Source organism: Scatophagus argus, chromosome 10 (genome assembly GCF_020382885.2).
Source record: "Scatophagus argus isolate fScaArg1 chromosome 10, fScaArg1.pri, whole genome shotgun sequence".
NCBI lineage: Eukaryota > Metazoa > Chordata > Actinopteri > Scatophagidae > Scatophagus > Scatophagus argus.
Genome location: NC_058502.1, coordinates 16,681,905 through 16,700,500, shown reverse-complemented (window position 1 = coordinate 16,700,500; position 18,596 = coordinate 16,681,905). Strand labels below are relative to the sequence as shown.

The window sequence follows — 18,596 nt, the reverse complement described above, 5'->3', positions numbered from 1 at the left end:
TGACAAATAATGATCCCAAACCAAAAATAACTCACATTTCCAAATGTCCAAATTGAACACAACCAACATTATGGCATACGGTGGTGTCATAGTCACATAGTGTACCCACTGCTCCATAAATGGCACACTTTTAGAGCCACTCACCCAGCAATATGAGGAAATGGCGTTTTAAAGTCAGCCAAACCCCTTGAACTCCACCCATCCAGCCTTCTGTGAACACCACCCAGCCTGTGCAGAATTTATCTCTGATTTAAAGCTGCAACACATTAAATCTCTTCCTCGGATGACTTCATCATGAAACCAGAGCTCTTTTAAAAGGATCATTAACCATGTCGTCTCCGGGGCTACCTCTGTCATCTGGAGCCTGGCTGAGTGACTGCTGTGCCACTGTTGGCTCTCTCTTCAGTAACACTGGAAACATTAGAGCACTTGAATGAATAGATTTCACACATGAATGTCTAAATGTTATGTAATTTTACTGTGTGGGGTGACATTTTGTGAACACAAATTCCAAAAGTGCTGTGTTGTAAAATGAAGGAAGCAGTCACTTGAGTTTGATCGTACTCACTGGACTTTGTTGTAAGTGGCTAAACAGCCTCTGAGAGCCATTAGACCAGGTGCTGGGGTCAAGTCAGAGGGCGGCAGAGTGAAGAGTGAGAGTTCCTTTTTTGGGAAAGCTTTCGCCAGTGGAAGCAGATTCTTCCCTCTGCACCCTGCAAAATATTTTCTCTGCTGTCTGCTGGCCTCAGTAATCCCTGCTCCCCTGACATACGCACGCCATCCCTGCCATTCCAATCAGTCAGCCCAACATGTGCTCTGTTGAACCCTTGCCACCATCAAGGAGTGGTAGGGGTCATCATCTGCTTGATTGTTATTAGCCCCCCCTCCCACAAACACTTGTCAGGCCAGCAGTTCTGAGGTTTAAGGAGCACAGCGACAGGGCTGCTCTGTTCCATTCAGCTGAAACCTGTGTGACAACTGCTCCTCGCTGACGAGGAAAGAGAAGGCTTGGGGCAGCAGAAAGCACTCTCACTCCTGGACAGACAGTGCTCACATGAGCCTCTGAGGCTTGTGCTCTCTCCATAGAGTTTACCCTGGATTTTTTCTTTTACAAACTTGCTGCTTTTGAAAGACTTTTCTTTTGGTTTTGGAAGTTCTGCACTGGAACAGAGCAGAACACCTCAGGGTTGAATCTGTTCTTCTGCACTTCAAGGTGGAGGTAAGGTAGAGGCAGTGTGGGTGTGTGAGTTGAGGATATTACCTCATAGGGGATAAGCTGTGATTGAAGAGATCTGACAGAAGTCTCTCCCTCTGACTCCATTACTCGTAGGTTCTTATCTGAGCAGATTTTCTGTGTTCGAGTTCAGAGAGGAAGTTTTGACAGCCAGGCTTTACAGCCTTCTCTCCACTCTGTCGCTCCTGACAGAGAGAGAGAGAGAGAGAGAGAGAGAGAGAGAGGAGAGGTGGTGACTTCATCTCCTCTCTTAACCAACCCTCCCCTTTCCTCCTCCTTTTTTGAGCTTTTTTTTTTTTTTTTTTTTGAGCTGCACAGTCAGGCAGCATGCCAGCAGTTTTCATCTTGCTGCGGTCCCTGGTTATCAGGCTCCTCAGTAGCAGACTGGCAGGCTCAGTGGCACAGTTCCTCAGGAGAAGCCTCTCTACAGGCGCTGCCCACCTTGGCACAGCACTGCGCCACGTCTGGGACCGTGTTCGATCCCAGGAGTCCAAGGAAGCCATCCTGGGCTGTGTGCTGTGCATTCTCAACATGCACAAGAAGGTGGAGAACTGAGCTCTCTCCCCACTTTCTGTTCAACCCTCTACTTGAGCGCTGAACAGAGACTGGACAAACAAAACTGGTGAGTGAGGAGAGTGTACAAAGGAATGTGACAGACTTTTTAAAGTGCCCATTTGGACTTCAGCATATTTTGTTTTTCTGACTGGACACCAGCAATGTCTGAAAGCATCGTGAGGAAGGTCCAGCCCTTCACCATTGGGACGAAGCTGTCAGTCCCGGCTGTGCCAAAATGCCAGGAGTTCACACAGACTTATCTGCAGAGCCAGAGTCTGGATAACTGCACTCTACAGCGCAACCTGAACTCACTCTACCTCAGTCGGTCCCAGGTCTGTGCACATGGCCCTTGTCTCGTCTCACCCATCGTCAAGCAGGTAGCTCTGGTGAAACACAAGCAGGAGGACATGTCAGCCGAAGACCACCTGAACCAGAACAATGCATCTCCTTCTGCTGTGTCCAGATCCATCAAGAAGATCACAATCTCTGGGAGTAAAGACAGATCAGAGACCAAGGTGTCAGGGGGACCAGCACAGCTTCTAGTCACAGGGTCCAAATCTGAAAACAACAATAACAACAACAATGTCACCGGCACATCAGATTCACATCTGCCCAGGATTGTAGGTGTGAGCTGTGAGAATAAACCCAGCTCTCACTTCAAGGTACAGGACACATTTTACTAATGCAGATATTCCCATCTAATAAGCAGGGAAATAATAAGCATCACACACAGTGATACTGTTTATTTTAATATTCCAGTAGCCTATGATTAAAGGGCACTTTTTTGACTAAAAATAAAAATGTCACTTAATATAATTATTCATATTTTCATAGATGGGTGTAAAGTGTGATTTCAGTTAGGCCAACATACTGTTTACAACAAATCTTTACTTTTAACTGATGTAACAAAAATGTTGGTGAAGTATCTAGAAGAAAAGAAATTAACCTCAAACTATCTTTCAGCATACAGTGCGCTGGTACAGGCTACACGGCTGATAATCCCATTGTTATCCTTCTTTACATACTTATTGAATTATTTGAGATCTTTGAGATAATAAAACAACACATTTATGACCTGTTGTTTGATAAATTTGTGTCAACAGGATGTTGAATCTTACAACATTGTCGAAGATTTCTAGCGATTTATTTATGTATTTATTTTTACATACAACAGTCTTCGTCGTCGGTTTAATTTAACCACTACAAGCGGTTTATTTTCACTGAATGTTTTAGGTTTTACTCAGAAAAGACAGCAGTGATGAGTTTCAGCCCACGCAGCGACAAACCAGTGCGAAACTGAACGGAGACAGATCCGTCCAACAGGTGAGACGTTAGCTTAACAGCTCGGTTAAAAACAACAGGAGCTAGCTTTAGAAGAAAAAAAAAGAGGGTCTAAAAAACGTCTGTTTTTACTTCAGTAAATGGAAGTTTAATTTTCAAAGTCTACGTCAGCCCAAATGGTTTTTTGATATTAGGAGTGTTGTTGACAGTGATGCTATTTTTCCTATCTTTCTTCTGACGGTAGGAAAACGGTGATTTTGTTGTGACGCAGTGGGGTCTTTACAGGCAGCTGTGGAGCTGATGAATCTCTGGGAGTTTAGGAAGTGAAGTCATGTACTGCGTTCGCCAAAATTAAACAGTTTATTATATTATACATTTGGAGCAAAGTTACTCAGAGGTGGAAAGTGAGTTAAGGGAGCAGCCTGTCTTTGAACCCCATACAAACAGCTCGTTGTTTCCTCTTGTTTGTCTCTGTACATTTTTCGAGAAACAATCAACAGAGGAAAAACGCTATAAGCATGTTGTAGGATATTGTTTAAAGTCAATGGGCTGTTGGATTTGGCCTGTTTCTTGTTGAAGTCATCAGTGTGTGTTGTGGATGAAGTGCTCTGTTACAGTAGACTATGCTGAGGCAGGACTGACTGGAAAACATGAGGTCAGGGAAGATGTTAACAAAAGAAAAGACTTGCTGAAGTCTTCATGGAGGATGGTTATAATAACACATTGACACAGCAATGGCCTCATTTCCCCTTTCAGGACAAAAAAAAAACCTACAGTACATCACCTCTTATTCTGTAACCACAGCAGTACTTTTCCTCCTCTCATATATGCTTTCATCTAAATGGTCGAAAATGAGAAGTGTAAAGGTGGTGGTGTTTTAAATGTTCAGGTATGAGAGAGAGTGAATGCAATCTACCAAAGTTCTTTTAAGGTGATATGTTTACGTGTGAGGTTGACAGTAAAAAAAAAACATCAGACATTCAAGGATCTGTCCATTCCTGCTTCCTTCATGTGCCCAGATGTTTCCTGACTGGAGAGCAGCAGGAACGCTCGTCCATTAGTGAAGTTGCGCCAGTCATGTTAATTTCAACTCTTGTAGTGCTGATAGTTTTTGTTAGGAGGGACCTTGAGGCCAGTCTGACACCAGTTTGTTATGTCTCTTCATGGTAAAAGCAAAGGTCTTATTAACATGAATGGACACTTAAACATCCCCTCATTTGTGAGGTGATTATAGCTGGAGAGCCATATGTGCTTCTTAGAGGTTTTATCAGAGGCAAGCATAATCTAGTGTTCACATTTTACCTAATTTAGAAGCCTAATGTTATCTAATTGGCATAATGTTTTCAGCACTTCTTTGTTGTTGTCTTGTGTGTTCACACAGATTTTAATGCCTGAATCGCAGAAGAATGAAAGTCTTCTACACACACAGAAGGAAGTGTCTGCAGCTGTTATGTCCCAGAGCGACTGCTTCACTCAGCGCAACTCGCTTTTCAACAGGGAAGTCCTGCAGGTAAAATGTAACATGCATTCACAAATCAACAATATCGACATGAAGATGTTGTCATGGTCAGTCGGTCTGAACTCCGGCTCGTGAAGAGCTACACATTCCTCTTACTTTTCTGTGTTCCCGCTAATATGTTTAGAAACTAATAAAATGTGGCTGAGCCTTTTCCACTCCATCTTTCAAGAACATGCAGATGGAGACGTTTTAAATCATTTTAAAATGAAATCACAGTCAGTAACTTATTAGAATCTCTCATCTCCTCTTATGTAAGAATGTGACGTTTATCTCAAAAGCTAGTTACGCTCTTGTGATGAAGTCAGACTGGAAGCTGTCTGTCGCCTGACCCTCTGAGGAAGGACAAAATACGTACTGGTTTTTATTTTGTCCCGAGAACTGTATGAGCTGTGTTCTGCTCAGAGAGGGAGGGGAAACTGCCACAAGTGAAGCAATTATTTAAGGATGAGATCATTGTTTGGCTCCATCTCTTCACGCCTATGGCCCAGAGAGGCTCAGCCAAGCAGCACAACTGGTTGTGTTATCTCATCGCTGTGTCCGCCCCATCGTACAAGGACATTTTTCAGCAAGTTCGGCTGAGGGACATTTTGTCCAGCAGTTGGCTTTGTCATCACACCGTTTGTTGAGAAATCATACAACTGATAACCTACTTATTCCAGCAATAAAAAATTCATTTTGGATGTGTCAACGCTGGGAAACAAATGATGTACGTATGTGTTGAAAACAGCTCCGTAGCACATTGTTAATGTTAACAAGCTTAGCAGCCCGTTTTCTCTTAAGCAGAGCTTGCGTATCTGTTGATTTTGGAGGAAGCAGCCTTTTGTATTTTAACTTTATTTGAGCATGTACTTTAAACAACCAGAGGTTTTGGTGCCTGGGGACCTTCTTGTTTTAAAGGGATTTGGTTGACTGCAATCGCTGATGAAAATGTGTTATTGGAGTATTACATTGCTGTGAAAGTGGAAGTGAGCTTTCCAGGGAAAGACTTTTAAAGGCCCCCAATGTTTCAAGCCATGAGAAAAAAGCAGGTCACCACATGGAGAAGCATGGCTTCGATGAGAGTCATCTGTCTCCCAGGCCACTCTGTGAAACATCTCACCTTTTACCCTCTCATTTCCATGATAGAGAAACTCCCGCAGTCTTTTCAGGCTTTAGAGGCTATTAATTTGGCTTTTTGATAAACATCTAAAAACTGCAAATAGGTGCACACTTTATGCCACTTTTTCCAAGAGAAATGCAAAAAATGTGTTCCTTGGAAGCTCGTAGAAAAAGAACAGCAGACTGGAAAAGAGTGGTTTCTGCTTACGGAGTTTATTTAAAAATGTGTGTTTTGAATGCAGGGCTGTGTTCCTGTGTGGACACACGTTTTTTTGCAAAAAATCAAACACAGTGTTACAGTCTGCGCTGCATTCATCAGCAGTCCTTTCTTTGCAGCTATACAAGGCCTCACTGTACATTTCGATAAACAGATAATTGTTGTGGAGAGCAGACAGGAAGAAACAAGGGAATCACAGACTTCCTGTATGAGGTCATTATAATGCCATGGGAGCCAGTGTGAGGAGATAGGGCCAGGCCTGTTTTGTCAAGCTCTTTTCCTCCTGTTCAACCAGAAATACCTCCACTGCACCAGGGGGCTTGTAAAGTTAATGACCTGCCTCTCTGAGGAGAAGTGACATCATATTTTAATCTCAAGCGAAGAGTTGTTTAGAGGCCATGTCATGTGCGGTCTTGATGTTTTTACTGATTCAAAAGAGCGGTTACTCCAGAGGCAGTTATTCATTGTCAGTTACGCTAAATTCCTTGGGAAATAATGCTTTGATGCAATGCTTTAATGACTTATTTGTGTGATTAACTGTTATTTGACATCTACAAAAGAAACACAGTGAAAAATAAAGTTCTGCTATTTATCAATTACGTGACTCATTTCGAATCAGTCTGAGAAGTGGAAGAACCCGAGATGATTAATTAGTCCATTCGATTATTGCGACTTGAGTGGGTCGCTGACTTCCACACTTCCACAACAAACATGTACTTTCCAACACTTTCTGAGTATGACCACCTGGTTTGCAGTTCTCAGTTCCCTATACAGATGTTGCCAGAACAGGCAGCTCCGCAAGACAAAGCCTTATGCAGACTTTGGAGTCCAGGCACTTGCCAAGAGAAACTTCTGCTTTGCATAACATGACACTGGAGAACAAAGGGCTGTTCTTGATGTGTCTAAGGTGTAGCTCTAAGTCAGTAAGAAAGTGTGGCCTGTTTGCCATCCTGATCAACAGAAATGACACACCACTGTGACTAAAACTTTGTTGAGTTTACTGACAGATTATGGCACAACCATGAGGGTATGAGCTTTGGGTGTGAAAGCTCTAGATAGAAATTTAATTGAAAACACTACTAAGGAAATATGTTTTTGTCATGTTTCCTTGTGTAATATTGATCCATACAAATATATCTTACCTGTTCACCGCATTTTTGAAATCACGTATCGCATCATTTGACTTTTCAGTGCAGACAAAAACAAAAGAAATGAAACTGGGAACAAATCAGCTTTTGTCATAGATTGTTTCTAGGAGGTCATGCATTCTTTGTGACTGTATTTTGCATTTATGTGTTAAGAATTAATGTTTCCTAAAGCTGATACATTCTCACTTTAAAATGCCATTGAACAGCTGAATTAGGTCTATAAACAGACACAAAAAGGGTCCACATAATGTGCAGAGTATGAAACATATCTTTAATAGTTTTGTTTGTGTGACTGTTGGTGATGTAGGCAGAAGCATGGATCAAAGGCAAGCTACAGGACTTGAAGGATGGATGTAATATTCAGCGCTGCCCCCTGCAGGATTGGGAGGAAGCCTCGCAGACACTTCAGAGGGACCTCAAAGACTTTGAGAACACCCTGATTCAACTCAACCAGGTAATGAAATGATTCAACACGAGGCTGAACCCCAACTGAAATATGGCCAGAGCAACCCACATTCAAAATGAAATGTTTACTTGAACTTTTTAACAGGTAATGGAGATCTGAATGTAACCATTTATCACTGTCTTTGGTGCTAAAAGAGTCTGTCAGATCACATAACACATACCATAACCGTCTTGTAGGCATTTCCAGTTGACCAAAGAGAAAAGCAGACCCTCAGTGCTCCAGACGGCTCTGTCAAGTCAGTTTATACTTTCTCCCTCTGGAGAAAATGTTTGGAAATGGTACATTGCTGATAATTAACCTTCCCTGACACTCAGACAGCTCAGGAAGGGCAGAAGCAGAACCAGAAGATTTTTCAAGGCTATATCCAAGAAATTAATGGCGGTTTTCCAAAATTTGTGAAGTCGGCTGGCACACGAGCAATGACTCTGACAAACCTCAGGTGTCAAATGTACACAGACACTGTTCTGTGTTAGTCGGGCCACATCATCTGTGCTACACTGAAAATGAACAATGGCTTTATGTTTCTTTTTCTTTCAAAAGATGGGTGAGCAGTTGATCTGCAAGCTGAACCCCACCTCTGATCTCGTGAAGAAGCAGCTCAGCCAGCTCAGGGACCAATGGCACACCCTGAAACAGACAGCTGCAAATCAGATGAGAGCCCTGGGCGGAGTCAAGAACCTGCAGGAGTTCAACAAGAAGGTGGACAAGTTGGAGGCATGGATTAAGGAGAAGGTAACAGAGTGTGCCTCTCGATTCCTGTTTGAATGATATATAATATATATATAGAATATATTTCTTGTTTCAGAAATGTGTGCAGTTTAGGATTTTATTTTATTGCTGACTGCTTGATGTTAGAACTTTCCACTGACACTAATGTGAATGCAAAATGAGTGCATCAATTCGGAGTATGGATAATATAATTTTAACAGGTTTCTTCTCTCCAAATGTGTTTCCCTCTTTTACCCATTTATCTAAACATAAAGCTCTGATTATTACCATTAACACCAAAAACAGTCAGCCCAGAGGCAAAAATGAGTGGACAGACAGCTCTAATCAACAGATGTCAAGAGTTGGCACAAAAACCAGCTCTTGCTAATACAGGAAATTAGCTCAGCATCCCGAAGACATCTCTTGTTTGTGTATATTCACCGGTGTAAAACATCTGCCTGTCATTATCAAAAAGCATTTCAGGCCTGTGTTTATCTCTTTGTTCATGTCCATGTCTGGCACAAGGGAACTGGTGATTGATAATGGACATGTGGGAATGTAACGGAGGATGTTGCTTATGAAGTCTATAAAACTTCCATCCCCAGAGGAGACAGTATTCTGCATTTACTTCCACTTACCCTTTCCTCTGTGCATTAGTATCAAGTTCAAAGTTCCTCTGCTAATGCCGGAGGCTACTTCTGTTTAGCATCTTCCTTGGTAGCAGGGCTAATGCGGTTTAATCCTGGTTGGGTTTTTAACAAATGGGCGCCATAAACACCAACTTATATGTGTGCCAGCAGGAAGAGGAGCAGTCTCTGGTGAATGTCCTGGAAGAAAATGTTGACAAAATGCAGCTGACCAGGAGAATTTTAGATCTGAAACAGGTAAGATTAGACGCATTCTTAATGCTAAACATGAGGTAAATTTATACACATTCCCACATGTTAATGGTTTATATTACAATTTTGTAAGAGGTTTCACAGTCATTTATCTATGGCTGACTGTAATTTGTATCACAGAGTGTATGGTAAAGACAGCTGAGGTCATTCTTGGATTTTGTTTCCCTTTTTCATTGCAGGATGAGCAACTCTACAGAAACCTCCATGAGGACATCAATCACTTGGCCCTGAAACTAGAGAAACAAGGGAAGACAGATGGCAAAAGCATCTCCAGCAGAAGGAAACACATCAATAAAATGTACACTTTGTCCCTTAGGTTGAACTGGTGTGCTACATGAAATCTCCTCAGTCTCAAGATAAATTGAATATTGAACTTATTTCCACTGTCATCCACTGTGTGCAGGTGGCTGAGGGTCCAGTCTCATCTGAAGAACTACTATGAAAATCTTCAGCTTGCACTGGAGGTGTCCTCATTCTACCAACATGCGGATAATACGTTGTTTGCTATTAATAACATGGTACAATTCCCTTAATTGTTTCTTTTCTTCTAGATTCACATTTTGCTCAAGTTTACTGATACCTGTCTTATCTTTCAGAGGAAGAACATATGTGTGTCCAAAGAACTGGACAGCTTTGGAGATAGAGAAATACGTGACATCGCCAGCCAAATCATGGTAGGAAATGTCTTTTTGCTTAAAGCAGTACTGCTCGATCAGATCCTGAAAGTGTGTTGCAGAAGCCTTCTCTACCTAACCTACAGGCCTGTGTGTGGTAGATGCTAGATGTGAGTGTGTCCCAGCTGTCTAATCTCCATCCTGCCCTGGCTGCCGGTGTCACACAGAAGCAGAGCGAGGTGAAAGACTGCTGGGCGCTTCTTCAGAAAGTTTTCAGGTATGACATGAAGCCAAAGATAGCACGGACTTTGGTGGCCCTGTGAATACATGCGCCGTTTCACCCAGTAATTGGTCCTCTGCAGATTTTCACTGAGCTGGAACTGTATTTTCTGTTATTACTCTTCTGGTACTCTACATTAAAAAAGTCAGCACTGGCAAAACCTAGAGGACGCTTTCCAAACGAAAATGAGCTTTGTGTAAAGCTTTCTCTCTCCCTCTCTCTCTCTCTCTCTCTCTCTCTTTCTCTCCCCCTCTTGATTAGCCTTGTTTAATTTGGGTTTGAATCAGTGAAAAATTATAAGCAGAGTGAAGGCCTGGTCTGTCTGGATGTTTGGAAACCAACTACCCCACAAAGCATCTCTCATCACTCACTTTTTGGTTTATAATATATATTACTTTATGTACTGCTTTGGAATTGGACCATCCATTTGATTATTGTACTAGGTGAATAATGTCTTGGCTTACTGAGTCAGTTACTGAGTTTAGTTCTTTTCTTGCTATTAAAATCCTGCCGTCACCCCGAATAGTCTGCTGAATCTAAGATAAAAAAAATGTTTACAAGAATATTTTCTTATTTTTATGGCTTATGTAAAACAAATTTATTGTTACTTTAATAGCCAACAGTAAGAACCCAGACTTTTACATCATTAGAGTTTTTAGACAATCTGAAACAATATCTACTTAATGAGTACAGCTAAATTTCAGTGCTGTGACAAAATGGAAACCAAACTGCATTGTCGCCCATACTGAATTACTGACATTGGTTATAGTACTACAGTGTGTATAGTGAAAAAGTTGAACATTATCCCTTTTTATAATAATCAATGCAGTCAGAAATAACTCAAGTCCACAGTTGTGACCAATCTCCAACATCTCCTGCTTTCCAAATATTTCTCAGGCTCAGGACATCTCATGTGGACAGGCTATCTTTAGATCCAAATATTACATCATCTGGTCTGTCTTATCAGTTGCATTTCATAGCTATTTAAAACAAATAACACAAACACAGGCAGAGAACGTCAGAGCCATAATTGGAGTCCTAAAGCTCTGCTGTCAGCACCACAGTAACCTCCTACTCTGCTCGCCTTGCAGGAGTGACAGGACCACACTCTCTCTCACTGGCTCCACTTTCACCAGGGAAGATGCTGACCCTCTGACACCAGCCCGAGAACCCCAGTGCAACGTGGGAACAGAGACACAAAGGATCATGGGAAAGGAGGTGAAGGAGGAGCAGAATCGTCTGAAAGGCTGCGTGGTAAGTAGCTTCAGTATTTTGTTCTATTACTGGAGAAACCACACTGTGGCTCTCGGCTGGGAGAGAACAGTGCCATCAGTGCTGGCGAGAGATGAGATCAGCCTCTTCCAGTGCTACAACTTCTGCGGCTACACAATGTGACGCACTTTGTCCTTTGGTTTGGAAAATGCCTGATTTACAATTTAAGCAGGTTTTTTTCTAAATAACAGTATTTTGGAGCTGGTGCTATAGAGCGGTGGCTTCCAGTCTTGGCACCCAGCACACTGCCGGTTTTCCATCCTACCAGCAAATTAGTTACACTTAATAACATCATCTGATGTCCCAGTTGTGAGGAAGCCCTTGATAAGAGCCAGGATGAAAGCCAGCTCGGCTCTAAAACACAACCAGTATACCAGTGAAATGGGCAATATGTAACTTTTTTCCTGACACTCATCTATATTTCCTGACAAGAACCTTCTTCTGAAAATGTTATGAATATTGCCCTGTAGGAGTCACAGGAAGAGCTTTTAGAGGTGTTATTTACACTGGCACAAGACTTCCATAAGTTTCCATGAAAGGTGTCAAACCCTAACCGTACAACATGGTTGAACGGTGGGCCAGAGCAAATAAGCCTTTCATTTTGAACCAAAATTTCACTTTATGGCAGAATATCTTGGCTCTTGACTGCTCTAACAACAGTACACAGTCACTGGATTAGTACCATACTACTAGATGGTCTATGGGTCAGTCCAGGGTGAGTGGATAAACTGTGGAGCACATGGTTTCTTCAGATATGGCATTCGTTTTCAGGGGCCTACCAGCACTTTATTGAACACGTGGGTGCTCCTATAGTAACCCCACTGCATATAAACCTACAAGGAAATATTGTTTTGGACGAGGAGGTATTCAGGAACTAAAGTATGTGGTATGTTAAAGTACGTTAAAACCAGCAATTATGTGTATATTTAGTCTTTTAAGTTAGCACATTAAACCTCTTTAGAATCCGTCAGTGAATACACAGTAGCTATTTGTGTTCAACCCAGAGATATCCCACAATGCAATGCTCCCCTGCTCTTGTTGACCCTGAGTTCTTGTGAAGTCCCCCTGGCCTCTTTTTGCCCAAAGTGGCCAGATGCTAAAGGAGAGAAAACTTCACTCTTTCCATTCTGGTTTCGTTTATTTGCCAGCTCATGTTTTTAGGCTCTTACTGGCTCTGTGGCCCCACCACCTGTGACAGGAGCCTGTCAGGCCAGCAAGTCAGTTTCAGTTGTCTCTCTCAACAGGTACTAAGCTCGTTCACACAGCTGTTTTGAGCCCTTTCACTGCAGTTTGTTTCCTGGGTGCTGAGACTTACCTGGGTGCACCACCTGTGTCAGCCCCACGTGTTACTCTTTAATGAAGGATTAATACACACTCCAAACAAAACCCTGGAGTCCAAAGGTCAAACTCACTGCTGAGCTCAACCACCAGCTGAACAGGAAAAGTAACTTGTCACATATCTTTTGCTTTAAGTCGAGCACTTGGGTGTGCTGAATTGATTATGGTATTTGTAAGAGTACAGCATGCAGCTGTACTGATCTGCTGGCTGATAATGACACTGATATGTGCTGCTGGTAGTCACCACTTTCAGAATATCTGCAGACATGTGCATGCTAACACTTTCTCTCTTGTAGTCTCTCCCTCTCTCCTGTAATTTGACTCACTTGATTAAAGGTAACTGTAAAGGTTTAGTGTCTGTATGTGTATGGGTACTGTATTATAATCTATATAACCATGTATGTGCCTCTTGTTGCTGGAGGTTAACATGGCTATCGTCTGCTTCTCTGGCTAATTGTAGCCAGATGTTGGGGCTGCGGACCAGATGGGTTTAGTACTAAGTGATAGTTTTTGGCTGACATCACTTCATAGCACATTGCAGAAAGACATACAGGGTAGGAAGAGATCAGCAAAAAAAAGAAAAAGATAAGAAACAAGAGTAGCCAGGTTAGGAGAAGTATGCTGAAATAAGAGATGGCTGGAAGAGTCCTAAAAATGCAAAATACCGTTGATGCTTTGGTTGATTTATTTTTTTTCATATGGCAGAGTGAGATGTTGAGTGCACCATAGGAACTGTTTACAGTGGAGGCCACTGTGAACGATTCTGGACAGAAGCAAATATCTTAGGAGGTGACGTCAGTGATGGCTATCAACAATGTCAAATGAATCACAGTAGTTTGATAGTTCTGCAGCTTTAGCACATAAATTGACTGATAGTGTGCCTCTAACTCAAACTGGTCTATAAAATGAAATAAAATGACTGACTACGGAAATGATGTTAGAACATTTCAGTTACTGCATCTCTTGCATAATTTTGGAGGCAACACTTTTCTCCACCTCTCTGGCTCACTTCTTCTCTAAGCCCAGTCAGAAAATAGCATGGTTAAATCAAAGCTACTCCATAAAAGACTATTTTTAATGGCTGTTCTGTGCTTCTCAGCCATCCTGTAAATTCAGTATTTCTGATTTTTTAACATGAAAGCATTGACTGATATATATTTGCCTTGCTGACTGCTGAGATCTCACTTGTCTCAGCACTGTTTTTACTGGCATATGTAAAAGGCATTATGTGATAGAGAACAATTAACACAATGTGGTCTGCATTATTCATACAGTTAGACAAAGAAATGTGAACTAGAGGAACGTTTTATGAAATTCACAGCTACGGAAATTTAATTGTTTGATATTTATGTCAAACAATTTTAGCAACCAAAGTAAGTAAAACTTTATAATACAGAACTTTTTAATCAGTTCCTGACAGTTTTACATGATACAGTTAGGAGCAATATTAGTAGATATAAAAAAAGCACTGAAAACAACCAAAGGAAAATAAACTTGAAAAGCAATATTTGAATAAGTAGTAAGTCTTGCCTATTGGATCCTTCTGCAGTGGACAAAAAAAAAGACCTATCAGGATTTCCTACTGTGTTCTCTGTAGTAGTCAGAAGTAGTCAGAAACACGTAGCTCTCTTTGGAAACCCTCTGCAGAGTCCTTTGGCCAACCTTTAAAATACTCAGATGGTTGTAAAAGAGGCTTAGTGGCTGTTGATGTCTTTAATATGTTTCTGCACATAGACAGGGTCTATAACACTGGCGTTGACCTCGCTTAAAACTCATACATGGTTCTAAACAGAGTTGGAATGGACGGCCATAGAAATCAGTAATTAAGGCTGAGAAAACACTGCTCCTATTTAGTGGGGGTTTAAAAAAAAGGGTCATATTACCAACTGCAATGGTTCCTTTTAGTCATCAGAGTGGTATAGCACATGTTGGCAACCTTGTTAGACTGTCCGTTCACTAAGTAATTATAATGTATTTAAAGTTTGCTGCCGTCTTTAATATTTTTATTACAAACTTTGATGCTGTCAAGCAGAAATAGCTTGCATCTTTAGCCTGCTCTGGGTTATTTCACTGAGAATAACTAACCTTTGTAAGAAAGTATGCTTTGTGTCATTTACGGGAGAGACTTTACTGTGGGCAGCCATCCATGTTGTCCAGCCACATTGTAACATTCACATTAGCAGTGAACAGCAACGCCTCATTGTCTAGTGACTGCTCAGTACATAAAATCCTCCATTTGATATGTTTATGCCTTCAGTCAACATTCATTCGGTGGATGGCTGACAGAAAAAGCAAAACATTACTCACAAGTCATGTTACTGATCTTCTGGATTTTCCTACAGACATTTATATTCTTTTGTTCACAGAGTACTGTTGAATGTGGGATTGGTAGGAGATCACCAGGCAACCAAAGCCAGGAGCAGCAGTCAGTGAACCACACCTCTTCACCCCTGGCTGACAGCCCTGCCTGTGCAAATGATGTCATCGTCAGACATCAATTGAGAGGAGAAAGGTGACATTTCATTTCTGCCTGGCTTTTCCCTCCCTCTCTCTTTTAGACTTACATAATGAGAGGTCTTTATGTAAGTCATAATTGGAGTCACATGTCTGTATTTTCTTTGCAGCAGGAAGCCCAGAGCAGAGCCCAAGATGGCCACCGCCCCACAAGGCCACCCACAGCTTCACGTACAGCTTCAAAAGTTCACTGTGTCTGCTGACAAGGTGGCATGACCCCCTGCCGGGCTTTTCACAAATATCCCACGTTCTACAGAATATCAGCAAAAAATAGTTAATCTTAAATAAAATTGTGTGACCTCAACCTCAGTATCCATTGCTGTGAACTGTCAAGTCAGCAGTGCAGTTTTTGCTCTATTACACCCTTTTCTTGTATCCGGCCACAGACATTATGTCATATTTTTAAATGAGATCAAGTTTTCGTATGTTGAAGTGTGGCTGTTGGGCTGCTGTTTTCTCAGATTAAGTAATTGTCTTCATTTTTTTTCAAAAAATGTTGGGTGGGTTTAAAGGTCAGGATGAGAAACATAATGTGATCACTGTGTTTCCTGTGGGTCTTCGCAGCTAAATGCCACCTCTCTTGTTCTGCATTCAGATATTTCTCTTTTAACATTTCTGTAACCCGTCCCCTTTTTGATCTTCTCTCCATATCAGACTTTGTCCTGGCTGAAGGACAATGTGTCCATGGCCACACAGGTGTGTTCAATAGCCAGCTTCGAGGGGCTGGAGGCAGCCAGGAGGTGTCAACACGCTCTGGAAGATGAAATCCTCAACAACAGGGCCAGGATAGAGGTGGTCAAAAGAGTAAGCCAAGACACACTGTCATATTCACAGTTTCTCTTTAAACACATGAACTGGATGAATGCCTTCAGGGAAAATATCCTTGACATTTTGCAAACTCGACACTGTGACAGGCCTGGATTGTGTATTAATTAAATAACGAGCTGCTAGTTCATCTGAGACAGCCTTAGTTATCCAAAGCTTCAGATTAGGTCTATATTTCACAGCATAAATAGTTCACAGTCATCACATACTCTCATCAGTTTAATACTGCTTCCTCAGGAGGGCCGTGGACTGGTCCGTGCACGGCACCCAGGCAGCGCCAAGATCGAGGAGTTCCTCAGCCAGCTGGAGGTCCTGTGGGAAGAGCTGCGGAGGAGGCACCAGAGGAACGCTGTGTTTCTCCAGGCTTCAGAGGAGCTGGGTTTTAGGGTGAGATTCATAAAATGTCTCACAGCAGGCACTCCTCTTGAGTCATACAGAGGCAATACTTACCTCTGAAGTTAGATTGGAAATTTATGGTTATGACGGATGATTCTGGATCAGTTCTCCCATTGTGAGAAGCCCAACTCTGGCCAAGAGCTCATGTACACCCGTGGTTAGAAGCTCATTTACTTTCATCTTTACCACCTTAATTGGCAGAGTTTGCAAGGTATAACCCCCAAAATTTATGAAGGCTAATCCAAGAGATATAAATTCCGTTGCCATATAATTTGATCATGGGATGGAAACAGGCTGCAAATCCACCCAGATTGATGACTTATTTGGAAAGCGTGAGTTTTTTATTACAAAAGATGTGGGTCAGAGCATGGTCTGCTTCCATTAGGTAAAACTATTATTGTCTTCTTTGTGCTGTACATCGCCCCTGGTTGTTTTTGCAGCACACTAAATCACTTGAAAATTATAGCAGCAAAACCTCTACATCATTAGCCCTCTGCTTCTTAACTGTACAGGTTGTAAAAGTGCTCCAGGCCCTGGGCGGCCTGGAGGCCTGGCTGGAGTCTGTGGAGCTTTCCATGAAGGAATCTACTCTTTCTGGTGACCCTGAGACAATGAGCATGGCTGAGAGGGAGAGCTGTCTGCTGGAGAAAGAGGTGACAGCACGTAGGATGGAGCTCAGAGCTCTGAGGCAGGAGGTGGACCGCCTCCATGGCCACAGTCATCCTCACATACAAGGCCTGCTGGTGCGCATGGAAGCAGTGGAAAGAAAGTGAGTTTTTCAGAGGAGGAGCGGGAGTGGTCTGGTTTATCTCTCTGATATCTATGACCATGGATAACTTTGTATTATGGACCTCAACTATCAGATTCTGGTGGTTTCACTTGTCACTGTGGTTAGGAAACAAAGTAATTTTGGTTTCCAAGGTCACAGGTTTGGGTTTGGACTTCCCATGTCTGCAGAGTTTATTCATAAAATCTCCAGTTCTTATTTAAGACAAACAATTTCATCCTATAAACCACAGAAATAGACAGAAAAAAGAGTTATTAGATAAGTTGCTCTACTCTCTATACTCTCTATGCGCTCATTCACTACATGGCTGTTTAGTTTATTCATTTGTGATTCATGCAGCACTTAGTGAGGTCTACCCCACAGTCCTGACATGCACTTCACCCACAGCTTGTCAGATGGTGTCAGAGTCACCTATTTTGTGTTTGCAAGATGACGCCTCTCTCGTTGGTTGGCTTCAAAAAACAACTTGTTGCCACTGACTGTCAGTAAAACCTTATAGTGTTGGCTGGCTCAATGAACGTACCTAAGACCATAAACATAAGTTCAGACTCTGTAAAGGACACTGAGTTAACCAAAGAAAATAAAGAAACGGAAAGGATTCGGGTTGAGTGTTTCCAGGGTGGAGGTGTTAGATGGACACTTGTGCAGTCTGAGGAACCATTGATGCAGGTAGAGGCTCTCACTAAGCAGCTGTAAGACAGTTGGGATGATGTCACTATTTAACACCACGTACAAGCAACTTAAGGCTCATTTATTCTGGGAAAAATACTCTTTGAAATTGCTCCCTTTACCATCTCAAATATAAACTCTGCACAGACAGGGTACCTTTATGCCCTGAAGCACAGGATATGTTTATTTGACACATGATATATGATTACATAAACAGCATGGTGACATGCAGTCATTATGCTGCTTGTGGTCTCTGTAATGTGGTTCTGCTGAAGGATGCAGGCATGTGGAGAGGATGTGGATTACAGTTAAGGTGTAGCTGGTCATTAAAAACATTGCTGCTGGTGTGTGTGTATGTTTCTCAGGTACCATTGTGTCCAAAGTGCCCTGACCCAGCAGAACTCAGAGTTGCAGGACACGCGAATGCTGACTGAGTTCCTAGAGCGCGTGGAGCTGGAGGAGAGCCAGGAGCTCAGCGTCAGTCAGTACAATCTGGGCCAGGTGAAGTGTATAAATATATAAGTCTATATATATATCTATATTTATAGTATACAATGTGATGTCATGCTCAGAATTAGCAAAAAAATCATATTGCAATCATTGTGACAGATATTCCGATATGAGTCACAATGTGACTGATAATTTCTGCATTTTAACTGAATAACATTGTAAAAATATAAACCACTTCAAAAACTATAAAAACGAAAGAAGCATGTTCCCTCGTGATGCAGAATATGACTTTTAGACTGGGTCATTTGTGTAGGACCATAGCTTGT

General features: G+C 42.0%; 1 protein-coding gene across 7 annotated transcripts in view; it reads left to right on the top strand.

Annotated features, from left to right (window-relative positions):
• The first annotated feature begins 1,793 nt into the window (after nucleotides 1-1,793).
• The window catches only part of LOC124065941, a 28,412-nt gene continuing 11,609 nt past the window's right edge, over nucleotides 1,794-18,596 (top strand). For 2 of the 7 annotated variants that reach the window (XM_046401880.1, XM_046401875.1), the window contains exons 1-17: nucleotides 1,794-2,451; nucleotides 3,023-3,112; nucleotides 4,452-4,580; nucleotides 7,360-7,506; nucleotides 8,059-8,250; nucleotides 9,024-9,110; nucleotides 9,305-9,423; nucleotides 9,529-9,643; nucleotides 9,722-9,799; nucleotides 9,901-10,016; nucleotides 11,111-11,273; nucleotides 14,996-15,141; nucleotides 15,254-15,350; nucleotides 15,798-15,947; nucleotides 16,206-16,355; nucleotides 16,877-17,133; nucleotides 18,186-18,321. In XM_046401880.1, the coding sequence (XP_046257836.1) occupies nucleotides 1,951-2,451; nucleotides 3,023-3,112; nucleotides 4,452-4,580; nucleotides 7,360-7,506; nucleotides 8,059-8,250; nucleotides 9,024-9,110; nucleotides 9,305-9,423; nucleotides 9,529-9,643; nucleotides 9,722-9,799; nucleotides 9,901-10,016; nucleotides 11,111-11,273; nucleotides 14,996-15,141; nucleotides 15,254-15,350; nucleotides 15,798-15,947; nucleotides 16,206-16,355; nucleotides 16,877-17,133; nucleotides 18,186-18,321 (2,673 nt within the window). In that variant the 5' untranslated portion in view covers nucleotides 1,794-1,950. The other 5 variants (XM_046401876.1, XM_046401878.1, XM_046401877.1 and 2 more) reach the window with 5 other exon arrangements.